At 36.5% G+C, this 22,778-nt stretch overlaps 1 protein-coding gene across 1 annotated transcript in view; it reads right to left on the bottom strand.

The window, feature by feature from the left end:
• Positions 1-22,778, bottom strand: part of LOC129282853 (uncharacterized) — a 44,129-nt gene that overhangs the window by 5,376 nt on the left and 15,975 nt on the right. Inside the window, exon 3 of the mRNA XM_064115173.1 lies at positions 31-228. Coding sequence (XP_063971243.1) covers positions 31-228 — 198 coding nt within the window. The remainder of the gene's footprint in view (positions 1-30; positions 229-22,778) is intronic.

Here is a 22,778-nt window from a genome sequence, read left to right as displayed (position 1 = left end):
ACAACATGGAAATCATCAAGGATGGATTACCTTTTGATGGTGATGTTGGAGGCACTGGACAAGATACGTCTGGTCCGCTCCACAAGCCTTTATTATGACATTGCAGAGTAAAGCTAGATTGGTCGGCGTCGCAAGTCACAGTCACTCTGTCTCTGAATTGGTAGTTCAGGCGAGGATCCTGGATTCTGGCGTGATTTGGAACGTATGGTGTACTGCAGTTGAGGTGACCTGCCCATTGTAAAAGAAAACTTAAGTTACAACGTTGGCAATGCGAACGTAATGGAATAATTTACTGGGGATCATAATAGTATCGTTTTTTTTTCACAAAACCATTCCTACATGCTTCTCTGCAACATTTCCCCCCAAGATATCACAATTACCATTATATATATATATATATATATATTATGTGTATGTTTGCATTTTGTCGTAATTCCTTAATGCACTTCACTTGGAATAATAAATGTTTAAAGAGGAGTACACATTGTGATTATGGTTATTTTCATATCACAAAATATAAACTGAAAGGTTTTTCGTGCATTTGCTATTGATAATTTTCCACCAAAGTGCCAGCCAATTTTGAAACTCTAAAGAAGTGCAGAGAAGCATGTCTTTGGAAGCTTGTGCATACTTAGTAGATGAAATAAAGACAAATGACTTTTATAGCAGATAAGGCAAATAAGGCATATGAACACATTGGCTGGAAAGAGATAACGCTCTTCTCTTCGTTGCAATTTCTTGCAACTCCGCCTGCTCATTGTTACGAGAAGTGTACTAGAATCCAAGCTAAAACAGAAATAATATGCCATTTTTTTTTCCGTATATTTATAATAAATTCGACGGTAGTGCAAGTTATCCAAGTCTCAGATTGTACAATAAAACCCTATGGGATGTCATCTGCCACGTACTTTAAACATATAGGCCTGCCAACGAAGCCGACCAGTTCATACTATTTGAAAGTTGAAAAAAGTCCCATGTTATAGAGCCAATGGAAAGTGTTTTTTTTTCGGGGAGGGGGGGGGGGGCGAAAAGGAACAACAAGTCTACACAAGAAGTAAACATTATCCTCCTGCTTGTCACTAACTTATAATGTTCAAATAAGTATCAAACGCAAAAACAAATCTAAATAAATGGTGGGACTCTATTATCCAATGGATATTTTTATTATAGATGTATACATGTCGTAGCTATTTTTTTTAAATTGAAAACCACTCATTTTAATTCAAGCCTTCAAACGAAAACCTGTACGAGAATATACGTATTACGGATACTGTGAATGCTGCCTACATTTCAAATTGTGGCATAAATGTTGTTTAGACATGTTAGAGTTGTTGGTTTCTTTATTATTATGGTATTCAACATCAAGTCAAACTGTTGCCTTCTATGTAAGGAGGCAGGGGCAGTCTTCGTTACATAGATTCGTAAATATGGGATGGATTGATTGGACTATTATCAAATTATACCTACACGAACTGCAAAGTATCGATAAGAGGGACGAGAGAACTCATGACATTTAGCCTACTGGGGAGGACAAGAGGCCCTATTCAGAAGAAGGCGGGTAGGGTTGCGTGTGTTCATGTGGGTGTGCACATATATGTGAATGACTTGGTGTCACTGCGTCGGTGCCGTTTATTTGGTTGTGGCGATCATCTATGGTTTCAGAAATCGTGAGCAAACTTTGGATAACACGTCGTAACATTAGTTGTTCGTTATCATCTGTTTTTCTCTAGTTTCAATAGCATAACAAATATTGCAGATAAGCTATGTTCTAAAAAAGCACATGATTTTAGTGTAATGAGTGCGAACAGCCAGTCAGTGCATCCCATGCTAGACTTTGAATTTCTCAGTCAAACGTCTCACCTTGTAAATTTCATCCGCCGTTCACTTGGAATTTTCGTTGATAGTGATTCGAGTGTGCACCTTTGCCTGAGCTGTCGCTATGGAATATGTTAACGCACTGCGCCACGGCTGCCAGAGGGTACGTGGCACTTTCAAAACCAACACCCTTTTCCAGATTATATAATATGCGATATTTTCTTGATACTCACTCTAAGTTCGCATCATTGAGTTCTGAATGCACTCGATTTCGTCAATACAGCTCTTGAATCATGGTTTCATCTATCGCACACACACCCACTAAAACACACCTGCACACACGCTCACATACACAAATACATTAACTCCAAAGTAAAGTATGTATATTATAACGGATTTAACAAAATGTGAAAAGTCGTCCTTGGCATATTAATGTATTAAGATGCAACTTAACTTACAAGCTGGATATCATTTTGCGTTTTAGAGTACTTTCTGCGCGTTTGACAATTGATAGACAGCAAATGTGTAAAGGATGAATCTGTTTATCATTATCTCGAAATAAACATACTTTATATATATCAGTAACTTTACATGTATCGCACATATGGTTATACAACAATGCTATTGAAAGTACAAATTTATGGGTTATGGGGTTTAGGGAAAGGAGAAACACATCATATACATATAACTAAGACAAAATGCATTAAATACGGAAACACATTAATGAAGAAATTGAATAAGCCCTCAACAAAAATGAGAAATGAGGCCAATGTGTTATGCATTTCACAATGAAGACATAACAAGTTTCGGTAAAATAAATAAGTTTAGTTTGCTTGACTCTCTGAAGGAAAACAAACACTCTGATTTATCATGTACGTTTGACAATTCAAGTTGATTGTGCGCCGGTGCACAAAAAACGTTCTGGTTTACAATTTAATCAGCTAAAATATTAATAAATACATCATCGCTCCGAAGGGAAAACTGTGTGATGACCTGTGTAGATCTGTTACATGTATGTGGCAGGTACATAATATTGGAAAATTTGACATATATACAGTAGTACACGCAATTTCCAGGCTTTGCTTTTTCGCTCTCCTGAAGAAGACACTTGAACGCCACTAATACGTAATGATGCAAACGTCTCACCTGGTTTGTGGCATCCGAAGAATACTATTTTTGTCTCTGAAGTATACGTGCAGCTTCGGTGCCACTAAATTCTGTAAGCACACCTAGATACGTTGGTCATACTGACGGAGCTGGGATATTTGAGTCAAGATCCAACCATTGTGCTACAGTTCTAGCATTGACAAGTACGTCGGATAGTATAGTAGAATTCCATGAACATGACAAATATGTCTATAATCTTTCAATTGCCACTCTTAGCTTGACCTCGACGAAGCCTGCATATTGTTCAGGAATATCCCCGGGTTTATGGGGTTTATCATTTTCTAAAATATGTTCATTGGTTGCTGTTCTTGTTTATCACTGGGTTCTACAGAGATTCTGACATTGCATATTTCTATATTAATGTCGTGTTTTTGTCTCTGTGTGTGTGTGTGTGTATTCATCAGTCTGTGATAATACATTTTACTAGTCGATGTATCTATTTCGGCACTCATTTATGTCTATGTCACAAACATAAGTTGTATTTGATTAATGTGGTTTTATATATTGATATTCCACTTTTAGAACTACATAGTGACAATACTCGCAAGTACAAATACAACAAGATAAAGCAATGACATTGCATAGAACTGTGCCGAAGACGGTGAAAAAATGCAGTGAAAGACTATGATTGTGTGATGCATAAATCATTAGTCCCTTAGAACGAAGACGACACCGACTATCATATTTTTTATAAAAACATCAAGTAAGTTCTCCGGGGAGACGTCGCCAAATAAAACAGTGCCCTTATTATTGGCATTGCTCTTTAGAATAAAAAAGTTTATTTTGGAGCCTTAGACCTGTAGACCACGTGGCACAGGCTAATATATTAGCGGCCTGGATCCGGCTTACACATTTCAATATTTGGATTGGGTGTGCTGCCTTACATTGGGTAAAGAGAGAGAGGGGGGGGGGTGAAAGAAGCTTGCAAGTTGAATGTCACGCGTGAATGGGGAGGGGTCCACATTTGTAAACTAAAAAAACCTTGCCAAGCTGCGGCTCGGCGCGGTTATCGCCCCCCCCCCACGTGATAGCATATTTACCCGAAATTGAACAAGATTCAGGAGCAAATTAGCCCTCCATGTAAACCAAACTTAGTCAATGTTAGCCAGTACATTGCTTTAATTTATTTGATTCAATCTGAGTACTACATTGTCTAAATACAGACCCCACCATGGACGAAAGGTAAAAACACCCCAAGGTGATTATTGCCCCACCAACGTTTAAAGGTATACCAAATTAAAATTAGAATGAATAACGAATTTGACGGAGGAGAGAAGAAGTGGGGAGATAAGATATAGTATTTATTACTTTATTTTTCCCGTAAGCCAATAGATAACCTTCGTATGCGTTGACTTGGGAACAGGGGAGCCCACCAATATAAAAAACAACAACAAACAAACAAACACAGCAGCAGCCTTGTGCTTTGGTGGTGAAAGGGCAGGAGACTGAACATTCTAAAATTTACAGAAAAGGACGACATGGGTAAAAGTAATTATTGCAGTAACATATGTGTTGATTGAAACGTCTCACCTGGTTTGTGGTATCCGAGGAATGCTATATAATTGGTTGTCAATGAAGCATACGTGCAGATGCCATATTTCGTAAGCGCAATTAGTTGCTTTGGTCATATTGAACGCGCTGGCATATTGAAAAAGGGCTTCATCAACAGTGATTTCCAAACGACATTTACGATGAAAGTTCAAAAGATGCTCGGCTAAAAAGCAAACAGGTTTGCAGTTTTAACTCTCACTTCCAGCGTTATTTTTAAAATTCATAAAAATTGAAAATTGATCACGAAAAACTTTACTGTCAGGTTAGAAAACTCATGAAATTTGAAGACACCTGGAATTCAAGTAGACCTACCATATTCTATGATCACATCCACATGAAAGAAATTAGGTTGCTTTTTAACAGACATTTCTAAGGACCCACTGGGCAAATTGTAACCAATTACCAATTTTACCGGATATTACCGGTAATATCACCCGGAAATTTGAGTAACTCCAAATGTTACCGTTATTACCACTCTATTACCAAAATTATAATTCCTGTTGCAACTTGTTATTGTTATTACCCTGATGAAACCGACAGTTACCTAGTTACAACAGAGTAATGATGGGTAATAAGGGTAACGTTGAATGACTTTGATTGGTTATAACATTGCAAACTTTAGTGATAACAACAATCTTACAGCAATCCCAGCGATATTTTCAAAGTCCAAAAAATTACTGTTATCATCCCGATGGAACCCATATCTTACCGAGTTACAACTGGGTGATGAGGGGTAATATGGTAATGATGAATGGCTTGATTTGTTGTAACCTTGTAAACTTGAGTAATAATAATCTTACAGCAATCCCAGCGAGATCTTCAATTCCAAAAAATTATTGTTATCACCCTGATGAAACCGACATTTTACCGAGTTACAACAGGTCGATAAGGGGTAATGGGTAATGTTGAAACGCTTCCATTCGCAGAGAGTTAAGTATCAGGATCTGGTTCTTATCTGGGATATCTGGGTCCCATATGGGCCCACATGAAACCCAGATGAAACAAATTTACTTGAACCAACATGGGGCCCAGATAGGACCCAGATGGAAACGATTAATATTGGGTAGATGAAGTAATATCAGATGGTAATATCAGGATAATGCTGGGAATATTAGTTTTTCATGAATATTCATTACTACACTACAAATTTTTGATTTTTTTAAAGCTAATATTGCTCTAATAATTAATGTGTCTATGTTTATGCAATGATTCCACCCAGATAAGTTTATATATCATATTATTCACAATCATGACATTTAATTTTAGAAAAATGTTTTAGTGTTAAATAATTGTTAACCATAATTTGTCAAGTGTTGTAAACTCGCTCAATATACACAAGTCAATGACAGGACTCGGTGGATAGGTGTAGGATAGGATTAGGATGTAAAATTTTAGGATAGGATAAGATGATATGGCTTAGAGTAAGGAGTTGTAAAAATGTGCTTCAATTACTAATTTTTTTTTTGATGACCCCACATTAATTGGGTAAACAGAGTAATATCAGGTGGTAATATCATGAACATTCTTGAAATATTAGTAACATCATACTGGTTATTGGGTAAATGGAGTAATATCAGGTGGTAATATCATGGAAATGCTAAAAATATTAGTTACATCATACTGAGAAATAGTGTGTAAATAGAGTAATATCAGGTTCAGGTAATAACAGGGAAAGATTGGTCAACAGTTTCCCTGTTATTACCCACTGTTGTTACCGTAGTAATATTCATGTTATTACCTGTTACAACCCGGGTAATATCAGGTAAAATGCCCAGTGGGGAGGGACTATGTATTTTTACGACGAATTTCAAAAGCAAGTGCAGATTTTCCATGTGCATACTTCCCTAAGGTTAATCAAGCATAATACGTAATGTTAACAATGTTATGAATTTTTTCAAACGCCGATACTATTTCTTTTTGTCTTTGACGAAACCAAAAGAGAAACAGGTAGAGTGAAATATTTACATTCGAAGTGTAATTTTAAATATTATTATTAAATTCAACCATTAAATTACAAAGAATAAGCATGTCAAATAAAGTGAATTCGAGCATAAGCTTAGTTTAGTTTATAACATCACACACTTCGTCCTCACAAAACGTGAGGACACACACACACACACACACATATATATATATAAACACACACACATCAAACAAAGGAGGAAAGGCAGTGATATGGCTTACAAGAATGTAGTTTGAAAGCCTCAACTGACAGTGGCTTATATAAACGATCAGCACTTTTTACCAATGAGGTAAAAATTATTGTTTTTATTTCATTTATTGCAGTGTGGCGAATATGTTTCAGCCAGTTTTATACATTAGGCATCATTCATTACATTTCTGAATTAATAAAGCGGCAATTGGTGACGTAACGATCCCACTCATAGAGGATATGAATTGCAACTTTAGCATCTACGCCAAAGGAATATGGATCTCCAATATTTAAGAAAAGTAATTGCCCCCCCCCCCCCACACACACACACATCGTGGAAGTTTTTGACAAGAAAAAAAAGAAAAGAAAACTAGACTTCATTGATTGGATAGTCATCTATTTGGGGTAGATTTACATAATCGGCTCAAATATCCCAAATTGTTTTATATGGCAGTTATTATTAAAGGAGAATGAAACCCTTGAAACCAGCTGAATCCATATCAAAGAGAAAAATCAAAGGAACACATTGTTGAAAGTTTGAGGAAGATTGAATGAATAATAAGAAAGTTATGAGCATTTGAATATTGAGATCACTAGTGCCATGTAGATCCTCCCATCGGCAATGCGACCAAGATCTGTGATATCACACACGTACAACTCCCTCATTACTTTAGTACTTATTTCACTTATATTCTCACTTTTATAGAGTCTATCACAAGGTGAGGTGTTCTCTTTATGAGATGACAAGTACAGAGGTTTCACAACATTATATCATTGATGAATCGTTTGTCATATGATTAGAATGAGCAAAAAGAAATGTTTTGGGGCATATTTTCAGTGTCCAAATGGGAGAGTTGTACGTGTGTGACATCACAGATCTTGGTCGCATTGCCAATGGGAGGATCTCCATAGCATTAGTGATCTCGACATTCAAATGCTCATAACTCTTTTATTGCTAGTCCTATTTTACTCAAACTTTTGTTGATCTTATTTTTTTATTTTTCTGCTTTCACAAAAGCTAACTTGCTCCAAGAGTTTCATTCTCCTTTAAATTCCATTCGTGTGAAGTTCATATTATTTCAATAATGCAAACGTCTCACTTGGTTTATGGCATTTGATAAAAATGTTGGAATCTGTTTGACAGTGAAGTGAACGTGCAGCTTTGAGTTGTCCGCAATCCTGTAAGCGCAAGTGGTCACTTTGGTCAGACTGTTTGAGCTGGGATGTACCTATGTATTAATGATTTGCTTCACAGTTTTATATTTACAAGAAATTTAGAAACATATATATGAAGTTGATGTGATGTCTTCGAAGGGCTGCGGATGTTACTGTTATATTTTCCCTCAAAACGAATTCTCCCAGTTCCAATTTTTAGCAAAATAGTCATTGGCGAAAGATCCAATGTGCATGGACGCTCCTCAATGTGGAACAGCCTCGGTGAATACACCAACAATTGTAACTCTGTTGAGTCCACAAAAAGTCCAACAAAGTTCTTAAAACCGTACTATCGACGTATTCGTTGTTCATGCGTCTTGTGCAATCTAGTGTATTCGACACTTATACAGTCGAATTACCTTTATAATCATCAGTCAAGGGAGCTGGTAATGTTGTGTCCATCATGCTTGCTAGGGTATCGTCAATGCATTAAATACATTACTTTTCCAATATTTTTTTTAATTTCCAGATTGATTAATACAAATATATAAGCATACTGTAGAATAATTGCATGTTCCCATTTTAGAACAGAGAGAATAAGATTTACATGAAATTAGTCATCAAATTTAGTCTCTTTTAGGGGTGGGGTTATTAGTCTTATGACTGTTATATTCAGGTTGTGAGCCGTCCATGCTCGAGCCTAGGGTACACAGCAAAAACTGTGGTGTTATCCTGTGTACATAGAGGACCACACACGTTAATTTACTCCGGTGTTAAATTGACAGTGTTATTACTACACCTTTGGTTGTTACATTTACGCTATTTGGTGCTATGTTCAATCTATAGGGTGTAATTTTAACACCTCATGGTGTAGTCCTCTATATACAACTGGTGTCAGTTTTAACACCACAGTTTTACAGTGTACCTTGTCAAAAGTCAGAACCGCGTCTTTCGCGCGGGAATTCAACAAGCAGCCGCTCATTACAAGTTCTCACACTTAATCAATGACAAATCATGGTAAAAATAATTTGACAAAATGAAAACACCCTTGGTGTTCGAAACAAAAACAAAGATGTTGGTATAATCTTTAACGTCTCACCTGATTTGTGGCATGCGATGAAAGATTGATATCTTTGTGACACTGAACGATACGTGCAGTTTTGCTTGGCTATATTGTATTACACCATGTAAACGCAATTGAACACTTCGGTCACACTGATCTTGGCGTCAATCCTTATAATACAGCAGGGTTGTATCATCCCCTCAAAATAGATTCTCTGCGATTTTTCTTGTTTGACTGCGCTTTCGCTGACTTTTTATTTGTATGTCTCGCGAAAATTTTGAGTTCAACTTTGCGACCCCCGTGTACGAGGTTTCGACAACCTTTCGCAAGTGCATCAAACTCCAAAATTGCCCAAGAGCACGAATTCGTGCTTAACTCCGATGCAATTCAGCGTTTTAAAGAATAAATCATTATTTCACCTTTGACTGATTTAACTCTTTAAATTTAATCTTGATTACGATCGGAATAAATAACCCGACAATTCCCATTAAAACAATTCGAAAAACATAGAGACATGATAAATTTGGAAAAAAAACAATTGAATACATAAGAAAATAATCGTCAAATAGATTTGTTTAAGTACATCAAATCACAATCTGATAGAGTCAGTAAGTAATAATAAATAAGGGTTCTTATTCAGTTAGACAGAACAAACTTTGACGCATAAATTCCCATAATTAATTAACAATGAAAATTCTCTAGGTATTAGATTTTAGAGTTTTTTTACGTTATGCCATGGGTAGCGCGAGCGCCAATTTTTTCACTATCCTATGCCGAGATCCTTAGAGGTGGGGCAGAATCAGCCCATATCCTGTCTTCCAAGGCGTCGGAATAGCTCAGTGTTTTAGATGGTAAGACTATAACCTAATAAGTATTATTTTTTCTTTGCAATTTGACAATTATATTGGTGAATGAAGACTAAATAAAAATGCCATATACCTCTTATTGAACTTTGGCAAACTTGTCAACGATGTCCGCTTATTACGTACATACCACATGCGATGCATTATCAGAATTTGTCAAGTAGGTATAGGATAACATTCCAGAGGATCCGTGCAAAAGTGTAGGATATACTGACCTTCTTCCAGTAAATGTAGATCACTCAGATGTATCTTCAGTGTATCGAAAATAGTGTGAAACTTTATAGGAGCCCCCATGACAAACTAGTAGGCAGGAACATTGCGATTATGTTTGTTTTTTTTTTTTTTTTTTTGGGGGGGGTGAAATTTGATCATGATAGCTAATCAAAGATGAAATGGAAATAATGCTTCCTTAAAAAAAGTAGGATGGGTAAATATTGTGAAATTCAATACATTACCCTGCCATCGGCCGTTTTCAAGATCAATAAGTTTACTTTTACCAAGCTTAATATCAATTCAAATGAAATCATTTGTCACTGGTCCCTGTAATATCTATACAACGTGTGTAAACGACGGGTTACTTTTAACACTCACTTTTGGTGCCGCCACTTTCCAAGAATGGATGTCGAGTTTTTCTCTCTTTTCACTCATTTTTGGTGTCGGTTCTTTACCATTATCGATTTTTCCTGTGCGGAGTCTATTATTATACAAGAGAGAAAAATACACACAATAAAACAAAAAGGAATAAACACCCCCCCCCCCTCCGAAGTAAAAACACACACACACACCCACACAAACCACCACCACAAATATGCATGAAATTGGGCTCATATTTGGTGCCGCCACTTTCCAAGAATGGTTGTCGAGTTTTCCTCTTTTTCACGCATTTCGTTGTATCGGTTCTTTACCATTATCAATTTTTCCTGTGCGGAGTCTATTATTATACAAGAGAGAGAGAGAGAAAAAAAACACAAAAAACAAAAACAAATAATCACTCCTCCCCCGAAAAAAAACCCAAAACACACACAAAAAACCGCCCCAAAAATGCATGAGATTGGGTTACGCACGCTATATGTGATTGTACAAAACAGACTTCGCTTCCTCCCTTCTAGAGTTGCAATATACATGATAAGAAGACAAAGATGGTAATTGAATAGTATTTAGTTGGGATTTCTCGAAGACTTGCCAGTAGGGATAGTCAAGCCCGAACCCAGAAAGGCAACACATTCGTCATGCACGTAGCAGTGGCAGACAGGCAATGTGTATTCGAATGGACTTTAGATTTAAATACGTAGAGCAATGTAGGATGGTCTCTTCTTATACCAAAAGTAATTTTGTGATCGGATGTCAAAATTATTTTTTTGTGTGTGTTAACTTATCCGTACAGACATTTGCAGTCGCCTGAATAACTGGCCTGTTTCCATGGTAAAACGGTTAATGCTTTAGTGCTCAGAGCTAAATACCTAAGTTTTATTCTGAACATATATATTTCTTAAACGTTGACAACTTCTTTTAATGGTAAGGCAGCTGCAGGGAACTTATATATTTTTAAGCTGCTCAACTAATATCATCCAACTCGATTTTCACACATTTAAATTGATGTCGGTTTACTAAGTAGTGAACATTTTATTTTAAGTGTGTCGAGCAATGCAAATATTTATTTTATTGTTAAACGTCTCACCTGGTTTGTGGCATCCGACGACTGCTTAGTATTTATTTGTGATTGTAGAATACGAGCAGATATTGGAGTTTCAGCAATTATTTAAGCACAACGCTCCACTATGGTCATAATGACCGTGCCGCTAATTTGAGACGTGAAATGTTACAGTAACTCGACTTCATACATGTCATATGTTGGCTTGGGTAAGCGATGCAGTGCAATTAATCCAGTCTAAATGAAATAGTACAGTTTGCCCCAACCGCCATTTGAAAGATTGACTTGATTTGAACATTGTCTTACTAAATGTTATCATCGAAATTATAAAATAATTTGCTAGTAGAAAATATAATGACCTACATTTTCTTTTAATTTTAAGACAAGATATTTGAAATGTATTGCTTTTATCTCGAAATCCTCACTGAATGGCCCTATGTCATTTGTAGATTTATATTTCCTTATAAACACTATACAGTTTATATTATTGCATAAAGATAATATATTAATAAATGTTTGTCATATAAACCGCACGAACGAATAATATTTCATCCATGGTGACGTCGCCTACGCAATTGGAATAACATGTCAGAGGATACCATAAGTTAAGTTTTAATAACGTAACTGAGTGCATATTAAAACGTCATTTAGTTTGTAAAGGCTATAACCAGATAACTACAAGAAATCGAAACATGCGACGTTTAAACTGCCGCCCCCTGTACATGTCTACTGGCTGAATAGTCATGATAGCGTATGTTTGTGATGTGTGTAAACTCGTTTTCTTACTTCTTAAATAAATTTGTATGGTTTTTGTTTATATTTTCTGAATATAAAAAAATACTAAAATATACTATTCAAAACATCGAAATATTAAATTTCTGTAGTGGATATAAATGATCCAAGGTAACTTCAGTATTAAACTATGTCCTCGCAGAATAAGCATTACAAGTATAGTTATACTACAAACCGTAATTGTGAAATAAATTGCCCCCTAAAAAAATATGGCCGATGAGTAGATCTACTTCACAAGGCCCAATCTTTCTCCTGTATATTCATAGCCTACACGATAAACGGTTTGTAGCTGAGGTGCAAAAATTAATAATAATGATAAAACACAGATGGATGTACCTATTTTTACACTACCCCTCTACTGTTAGTATAGAATCCACCCGACGACTTCTGGAAGGTATGCCATACTTCCCTTCAAATACCAATGTTTTTCCAATGTATTTCCGTGTAATGATAATTACGTTTTGTCCTAATCAGGTTGATGTACTTTCAGCGGCGTAACAGGGGTCGGTGGCAAGGGGGGGGGGGGGGTGGGGTCAAGAGCAAAAAAAATCCCGGTCATATCATAATAATAATAATAATAAACAGTTCTTGTATAGCGCATATCACAAATTCACAATTATAAACAATGTCTCTATGCGCTTCCAAAGGACTTGGATATTATTACCCCAGCTGTAGCTTGGCAGCCGTAATAACTAAGATTACAGCGCACACGCATTTCAAGGAATAAATTCGTGCCAGGTACCCATTCACCTCACCTGGGTTGAGTGCAGCAGTATTTGGATAAATTTCTTGCCGAAGGAAATTACGCCATGGCTGGGATTCGAACCCATGACCCTCTGTTTCAAAGTCCGGAGACTAATCCACTGGGCCACAAAGCTCAATTGGTATGAACAGCCGTAATGCTGTAATGAGGCGACTATTTTGAGAGGGCCAGATATTGCGTATCGGGCAGAATTTATCTTTGAAAAAAAAGTTGCGAGAGAGCGAAGCGAGCGAGCACAAATTTTGACATTTTTAATACAAAATCCAATTTTGTGATAGACTTTGATATGATATCAGAAAAAATATATTTCAGTCTTTTCTCTTTCCATTCCTTTTTTGTGGTCTTTACGAAACTGTGAACAGGATTATTTGCGGCAGTAGCGTGAAGAGTAAAAAAAAATGAGGGGGGCAGTATCACACATGTGCTAAACAGCTACTTAATTTAAGTTCCGAATGAGCGAAGCGAGCGAGAAAAAAAAATCACCTCTTCATGAGAATCTAACTTTGAGATATATTTTTGAAATTATATTCAGTAAATAAAATGATATCGTACACTTTTCTTTTGCTTTTCTTTCCTCCTTTTTTTGGGAAGGGATCTTGTTTGTAGAACGTTTGGCGGCCAATGGCCCAACCCTTCCATACTCATACACGGCAGGGCTATGCGTTTGGGGTCTGGGGCGGAGCCCCCGGAACTTCTTGATATCAAAGCCATTCACACCTCGCAGATTGCCGCTATTTTAATCAAATCGCTGGTATATACAGAACATAGCTTTAACACAACACATTTATTCAACCCAGTTGCGTAATGAACCAAATATATTTGGGGGGGGGGGGCAAAACATAGCAATGTGGGAAAATTTACATCCTACATCCACTGCATGTTGGTCCTAATATTTTTATTTGTCATTATTTTAAAAGTCGCCATTGTGCAAAGTGAGCTGGAAAAAAAATGCCTATCGAAATTACATTCTAAATATGTGATATATTTTTTCATTATATTCAGCAAATAACACATTTCACATTTCATTGTTTCCATCCATTTCATTATACGTTGTCTCCTATATTTTTTTTATTCCCCCCCCCCCCCCCCGCTTGTACGCCAGTGATTGAACGTCATTGAACGGGGCGTTATAGAGCCATTTGATGGTAATAGATGAAGAGCCCCTACTGCGTGGGGTCCGGGGCATAGCCCCGGTGGCTTATTTGCATAAAATCTAGCAAGATTATACAATGTTGTCTGCAATCCATCTTTCCTCCCGCTCTTTATTTTCAATCCTCGGCAGCCCGGTAATACTTTTTTTTGTCTTGTCCCTTTTTTAGCTTTTTAATTTAACTTTTGACTTATTCTATTCTACCTTCGTTTACCGCTATTGTTTGCCATTTTGCCATCTTTTGATTTATTTCCCATCTTGCTATTGCATTACATAAGCCTATTTCGAAATGATTTGTTCTTTGTCAAATGTTATTCTTTCGTACCTTTTCCCGTTATTTTTCCTTTTCCATAAAAAAAAAAAAAATATCACTTTTCCCTTCCCCTTTCCTTTTCCTCCTCTCCTTTTTTTCTCCTTTCCTCCCCCTTTCCCTTTCTTTCTCCCTCCTTTTTTCCCCCGTTTTTTTAATCCGATGAAATCTGCAAGGGGGCAGCATGCCCCCTGCCCCCCAGCCTGTTACGCCAATGTGCACTATTACAAGGTGATTATGCTGCGTTCTGATAAAGTAAGTGCTAGGCGTTGTTTAAGTACAGTGATAGTTGTCAAACATATTGTAGACGGTCAACATAGAAATTTAAAATGAAAATACGTTAAAAACGTCTCACCTAGTTTGTGGCATCCGATACAATACATTTGTATTAATATTAAATCAGGCCATCAAATTAATTCCGAAACTCATAAGCGCAGTTCCGCACTTTGGTCTTACTGGCTGAGCTGCCTTATACGAAAATTTCCTCTCGGTATATTCCCAAATTGTCCGTGGATATGTGGAAGCGGTCAACATTTCTTCCATTCGTTTATGGTTAAAGGCAGGCAGCTACAGTATGTTATCATATGAGCAATGTGTCATTTTTTCACTTTGTGTTTACCTCGTTTTTATTTAAAAAGTTCGTTTCAGTGATGGGACTTTTAAAGCATTTTGTATTATGAACTAATTGTTTGGAGATCGATGATGCAACTGGACTGATAATCAGTCAGACGAATAACCGAGGCTTATTTCACTTGGTGATCTGAAAGAAAGCTATACATTCTAATATCGAATGATGTGGCAAATTGGCAAACGATATATATTTAGAAAAAATAAATAAAAACAAAATAGAAAAACAAAACTTTTAGAACACCATTAAGTCGCGAGCATTTTCGGTTGTCGAAAAAGACATTTTTTTTTAAAATTCGAATCAATTGCAATTCGTCATTTCAATCCGATTCTTGTGAGACATACTATGCACATAATTTTCAGAGCCAGCTAATATTACGTGCCAAATTTTATTGTTAAAGAGTTGAAGTAGGTATCATATGCTTTGATCTGTATCCTGCTACCCTCCAACAAACACTACAATGTCAGCGTAAGAGTACTTGTCATTCAAATAAAGAGGAGTAATTACAAAACTACACTCTTCAATGTACTGGGATGACTATTGCCAAAGATTCAAGTACTTCCGGTCATTTCTTTGGCGGGAAATTCTTATAATGCACAATAAACATTTGTAACGTCGAATTCGATTTCTTGACTTTGTTTAATTTCAATTTAGCAATTGTGTGCGTCGCCAAAATAGTTGGTGTTCTAGAGAGATAATGATAAAAGAAACCCGCGTAACAAAACGCTTAACGTAATGCAACTGATTGTGTAAAATAAAATGCACGCTATAGGGGGATCATTGGTTAATTAAAATGAAACTTAAGTGAACTAATGGCTATGGAAATACACTGTAACAAAAATATACTGAAACATTCTTTTCTTCAAATTTTGCAGAAAAGAACTTCCTCCCAAATTCGTTACATGGGGGGGGGGGGGGTGTTCGCATACCATAATTTGGATTACATTTGTAACAAGTCAATGATATAGAGTCTTTATTCATTTTCGTTTTTGTTTATCAAACGTGTTTATACTTACTACTATTTCCTTATTCATATTACCACGTTCTTAAAATAAAGAATAAAAAGAAAGGATGAAGTGCTTACGAAATAAGTAGTTGTTATCATCAACATCTCCTCTCTTTATACACTTATACGTGATTATGAAGTTCAGATGTTATTTCCTTATTCTTATTACGATGTACTATTGTGAGTATTTCGCCTGTGTTTTCAGGCGAAATGTGCGAGAATTCAGTCTTATTAATATTTGGAATATGGTCGTTAGCTGTTGCCCAAATGAAGAATATCTAGTTGACTATTTTTGGTTACCGAATGCCATTTTTTCGGAGGGAAAATATTTCATGTGACATTCACTATCATCAACAACTATTCATATGATATCAATTAGTTTTATCTAATTTCTCATAAATTTGCACTCCTAGTCACAAGTCTCATTCCCATATACTCAAAGTCGATGTGTCTTTTTCCCCTTGTTTTTACATATAATAATTGCTTAGGTATTCAAATTGCTAAACGTTTGCTGTGAACAATGATTTATGTATGCGAGCTGTTCTGCCTATGCTCATCCCACGAGTTGATATCTACGAATACAAGCTGACGAAAAATGATCTTCGGCTTCAGGTAACCAGACCAGTCGGACCCCAAAAATCAGGATCAGGCTACTCCATTAGCCTCGTACAGATTTATCTTTACCATTTTTACAAGCAATCTATCTCATTAACACGCTATAAATCTATTTGGTATTTTATGTCAACACTTCATCTTAAATGGCAAAGGAACGGCCTAGTAGCATTAACAGCACCACCTCAAATTTTCAACTCCTCACACCTGGCCAAGGTCCTTACCCATAATTCAGCATTCTGAACAGTGTAGTCTTGTAGCAAAGGTATATATGAATGATAACACATCAATGAAAAACTGAATTCATTCATATCGCAATAATTATGTTACCAATTAGCAGAACATGTACCTTTCTTAAAAAAAAACTATTAATTTCTCTACAAAAAATAACTTATAGGCTAATTTATTTTCTGTATTACTAAGATTTATCGCAAAGTTATATTTTAAGACTAGTATATTATGCTGTAACAAACAGTCAAAGAGAGACAGCACAAAGTGTTAGTCAGTTCACTCCCTCTTTAACAGGCAATACTTGCCACCTTTCGCAATCCTCACGGACGCTAATATTAGGGTCCCCTAACACAAAAGTTGACGCTTAATCATACACTTGATTTTTAAGATTGATTGTACATTATAGTCAATACAATCAAACGTAGAGAACTGCTCTACAATCAATGCTAAGCTTTGTGTTACAGGGGGGTTACAGGCCATACAGATCTGCTGTTCGTGTGCAAAATTCTTTCCCGCGACACCCGCGCGCCATACATGCATGTATTACGACTGATGGCTGGAGATATTCGAAATGCAGGACCTACAATAGATTATGACATGGATAAGAAAGTGGTTTTTCAAACAAATCGAGTACATATTGAGTGAGGAAAAACTTACTAAATTAAGGCTTAGATATAGATCATTACAGTCCATCGAATCGATATTGCATTTAATGTGGATTATTGGTGGATGAATGGCAATTGATTCCATGGGTCAGATCACCTTTCAAGCCGAACCCATTTCGCATATGTACACAGCGTATGCAATACGTTTGAAAATGCGGGTTTCTTTTTGTTTCTTTTGTTCACTCCTTCTACACAAACGATACGCCTCTAGCACACGATGTAAAGGGTATTATGTTTTACTTTCCCCAGAAATGGGGGTTAGATTAAAATTCCGGGGGGACCACTTCCATTGATGAGTGGATACCAGGCACGACCATGGGGTTTCGAAAAGTACTCTAAACAAGGGAAGCAAGTCTTTTCCAGATTATGAAATGCATCTTTTAAAAATTATTTGGCTTGTGAAACCCTACAAGTATTGGAAATATATCTCTTTTTTTCAGTATTTTAATCATCGTTTTTGACACCTTTTTAACGTTACATTAGCCTATACGTAACGTACTTACCCACTCTTTCCTTTTTTACGCGTTGTTGCGCCTGGTATCCACTCTGAAATTAAAGTGCCCCCCCCCCCCCCGGGCGGTCTCTCGAACTCTGGGAGGAACCAAATGTGGATTTGGAAAGTCGTCCTAAATCGGATATATCGCTGTTACCATAGTAGCAACCAGAATTTTGCGCACGAAACGCAAATTGAATGTTTCCATTCCAGATGCGAAACGAAAAAAAAATCTCATGTCACACAATTTGCATTGCAGGACAGAGTTTTAAGATCATGACGACGGGCCCAAAAGTCTCTTCCAAAATCAACTAACGTCGTAAATAAGCGTTCGCGTTCTTCCAACGAAAGGTCGGGACTATCATGTTTAGTATGTCATACATTGCATACATTTGAAACGCAATAACATCACATTTGCATCACCATCAATTCACTCATGATTACCATAAAGAGTTGTACTTAACTTTGTCACTAAGTTGAACCCTAAGTACCCGTTTCCTAAGTGCATGAAATACGTCAATGAGAGGGTTTATAATTACCCTTATTACCCTTTTACAGGCTAAAACTTTGTTTGGATGTATGTTGTATTTGGGGCTTTCGAAAAAAAAAACCAAGGGATAATTAAGACATAATATAAAGGCTCAAGTTGAATCAAATCTTACACATACCTCGTTTAAGGATTAATTTTGAGTTCTAATGAATTCAAACCTATCAAATCTCATAATCTTGTCCGATTGTAACTGTGTAAATGGTTCATCACATTGTCTTTAACATAACTTCTACTGATTTGATGGTCATCTTGTTTTTAACATAAAACCTAATGATTTGATGGCCATCTGACCATCAAATCAGATAGCTTTAAATTTTGACTAATAGTCAAAGTAAAAGTCTACGTTAAGTTTAAATACAAATTAAGCTGGCGTATTCATAAAGGGTCTTACAAGTTAAGCTTTCTCAATCCTCACTGACTTAAGATTGAAAATGCCTCAAATATGGAAGCAATCGAGTACAATTTAGTGGAAACAAAATGCTGAAATTTACGTAGACAAAGCCTCATATTGAATCAGGTGTGGCATGTAGTAGTAAATGCAAAATAATAAAAGCTAATAATACAAAACGTTTCGAAAATTGGTACCTCATTCTAAAACAATTATTATTATAAAAAAAATATTAATGTATGGATAATGTATGAAATAAATCGTTTTTTGTATTGGGAACTTAACTGTATAATATACTATGATCTCATATAATATAACAGCGGCAGACAGCTTAATGTTCACCAAATATTGTATCTATGAACAAGAAAATCATATCCTAGTATATACAATTGACGTAATGAATAGTTGACGTTGATTCGAATTTTACAGGATTATCTTCCGTCTAAATCCACAAAACATCTCACCTGGTTTATGGCATCCGAGGAATGCTTGGTAACGGTATGACGATGAGTAATACGTGTATATTCAATGATTCGCAAATTATTTAGTACAGTTATACACGTACGTCATACCGGTCGAGCTGGTATAAACTTGATAATCAATTGCTCCATAAAACCAAGCTGACTTCTAATATATCCCAGGATTCAACGAAATGAGAAGCCCAATTGGACGGTGTCCACCAATAATGGTACAGTTTACATCTCCCTGCAATTACCGTCAAATACAGACTCCTTGTTTTGGGAATTGGAGGCTATCAAAATTTGATATTGACGACAGTTTTGGAAATAGTCATGATGTTAACAGACCTACCACAGTATAATTGCTAAGATAAGTATGCTACCACACAATCTTTGTGGATACAAACAGAATTGCCAACACATAGACATCATCGGTAAGGGAACCAAATCAGGGATGATATGGGGAAAGATGGATATTAAATCGAAACTGTCGCATGCCTGTGGATAGGGTAATGTGTTTTTAGGGACTCTGGAAATTAATGCGTGCTGTCTACGACTTAACCCATGATAGACTAGTAATCTAATAATTTGCAAATATGTTTGGAAATAAACATTACCCACATTTTTTTTCATCTTGATTGCTGTTATGTAACACAAGATTATTTACAAGTTTGTGATAGTGATTTATTCCGAATGCTTATTAAATTGTGAACTCTGTGATCCATATTTGGTACAGGTGATGTGCAACGGTAGACAACAGATACACTAAAAGGAAGATATCCACACGATGAGCATGACGAATCATCATCGTGGATATTCTTGTATCATGACATAACCCTTGCAACATTGCATGCTGTACAAAAGCACTCTGTTGTTTAGTACCACTTGCGCTGATAAGGTTGATTGTATAGATCATACCCCCCTGGTCAAGGAAACGCAGGTTTTGCGACAAAAATGAAGAATAATACACTAATGGCGTATTAGACAGGATGTGATCACGCTTATGATTTCATGTTACTTGGTTCTAGGACTCTCGTTATTTAAGTGCAATGGGTGCTCCATAAAGGTAGGGTGTTCAGTACCTAAAGTAACCAAAAAGTGTAGCAATCTTGGAGTTACTTTTTGTATGATTCATCTATGTCAAATTAAGTGTCTAGTTTGTTTCAGTGTATTCAGTATCAACTTGGAACTTTTGGTTTATTTAGGAAATATCTCACATGTCGAGAACAAAGAAGCTGCTACACACATTCTTGCATTCCGTTTGGATTTATGTAATGCTCTTCATTTCAAAAAATCATAGTCGACAGGAACAGCAACTGGGAGCCATCCATAGATAGATAGCCATCCATAGATATCCTGTCCGAAGCCATATTGCGACAAAAGAGGACATATACATACGTAAATAAATAACTAAAACTTTTACACCAAGACAGCGCGCTGTAGCTGTATAATACTCCACGTGACATTCCGCTTTGGTTACAGGTGGCAGGCATTTCCCTGAATTACTAGAAGTCAAGTTTTAAATATTCAAATGGTGTTCTTCTGATAAAAGAGTCAAACTCTTCAAATAAATTTCATATGATATATGTAATCTTAATTTCAACGTTGACTTGTGATCCACCGACACGTCTCACCTGGTTTGTTGCATCCGACGAATGCTTGCAACGTGGTTGACCATGAATCATACGTGCATTTTTAGTTGTCTGCAATGTTATAAGCGCAATTGTGCACCCAGGTCATGGTGTATGTGCTGCCATATCTGTAGACTTCACACCAACTAAGGTTCTCGAATCGAAACATAGGCCATTTTCTAAAAGTTATACAGGTTTAATGAGGAAAGCCATAAAGAATGATACAAATTGTGGCCAATAGAACAGGTAGCTTCAAGTGCATCCAGCGAGTTTAACTTTAATCTGATAATTATGGCATTTCATGATTTGTATCATACCTCGTTGTCAACGGATGCTGCTAAAAAAGAAACATCCATCTCCATATATACGTAGGGCATTGATCAAATCTGCATGATGTAATTTAATACGTTTCAGATCATGTAGATTATTCATCCAAATCATTGTACCTATTGGACGAAATACAATACAGATAATGATTTTAGGTGTATCCATTGACACATGTGGCAATGCTATTCATCCAAATTAATATACAAATATACCAGGCTTTGAGTAAGTATAGCGGGAATTATTCATCCGAGGTTGGACTGGCATTACTATTTTTTTCCCGAGGGGCGAAGCCCCGAGGGAAAAATAGTGATTTTGCCAGTACAACCGAGGATGAATAATTCCCTCTATACTTTCGAAATAAAGGCCTGGTATATTTGTTTTATATCCTACTTTAATAAGCAATAGATCTTTTATAATCTTGTTCTTGTAATCTTATTCATCTTTTTTTTTTAATCTCAACCAAACCAGCCGCCGCGGCGCTAACTGACCTACTTTTCCTGAAGCGCTTAGCTACGCGCTCAGTGCGCGGAATGCGTATTAGTGCTTGCGCCATCATGATCTGTGACGTCAATGATGGAATAGTCGACTATTCCATCATTGACGTCACGGAATAGCACATTATCTTCGGTGGGCGTTTCATTTTCGACATCATCGCAAAATAGGGAGAATATGTTTGGTCACATGATGCTATGTAAACCAATCAGCATACAGGATTTAATTTATGTAGGATATAACATCAGTTATGCCACTATGATGACCATTAAGAAGGAGACATGGTAGACGGTGACAACGAGAAGGGTACTTTGGAATTTTGCATATACAAAACAACTAATACAACAACAAATTAATATCAACAAAAACTGCAACTGAATGGCAGCCAAAAGAAAGTTTTGTTTAGGATCATTCTCAACAACAAAATATATCTTACAGTTTGTCGGAACTCGCTGCATTAAAACTCGTCTAGACGGTTTCCTCATTTCCTTCAATTCAACAAAAACATGTGAAATCCATAAATGATGACAATTTCTCAAGGGCTATGAAACAAGGGGTAAAGATTTGTCAAAGCCCGCTGCCTTCTTTAATTTCATTTTGTATCATCTATTTTTGTAGACGAGTATTACCATACATTTATCCTGCACTAATATGTCTTGATGATGTTCAAGCTCTTGGAAAGATAGTGCATATATCTATGTAATCTCGGGTTTGACCTAAAACGCCTTACTACAAAATACGTCTAAACTGCTTTGTTATATCCGAGGAAAACTTGCATAATGTTTGACCGTGAACCATAGGTGCAACTTTAGCAGTACACAGTACCAAAAGCGCAATTGTGCACGTCGGTCATACCGAAAGTTCT

The sequence above is a fragment of the Lytechinus pictus genome, unplaced genomic scaffold (genome assembly GCF_037042905.1).
Source record: "Lytechinus pictus isolate F3 Inbred unplaced genomic scaffold, Lp3.0 scaffold_20, whole genome shotgun sequence".
NCBI lineage: Eukaryota > Metazoa > Echinodermata > Echinoidea > Temnopleuroida > Toxopneustidae > Lytechinus > Lytechinus pictus.
This window is presented reverse-complemented; position numbering and strand designations above follow the sequence as displayed.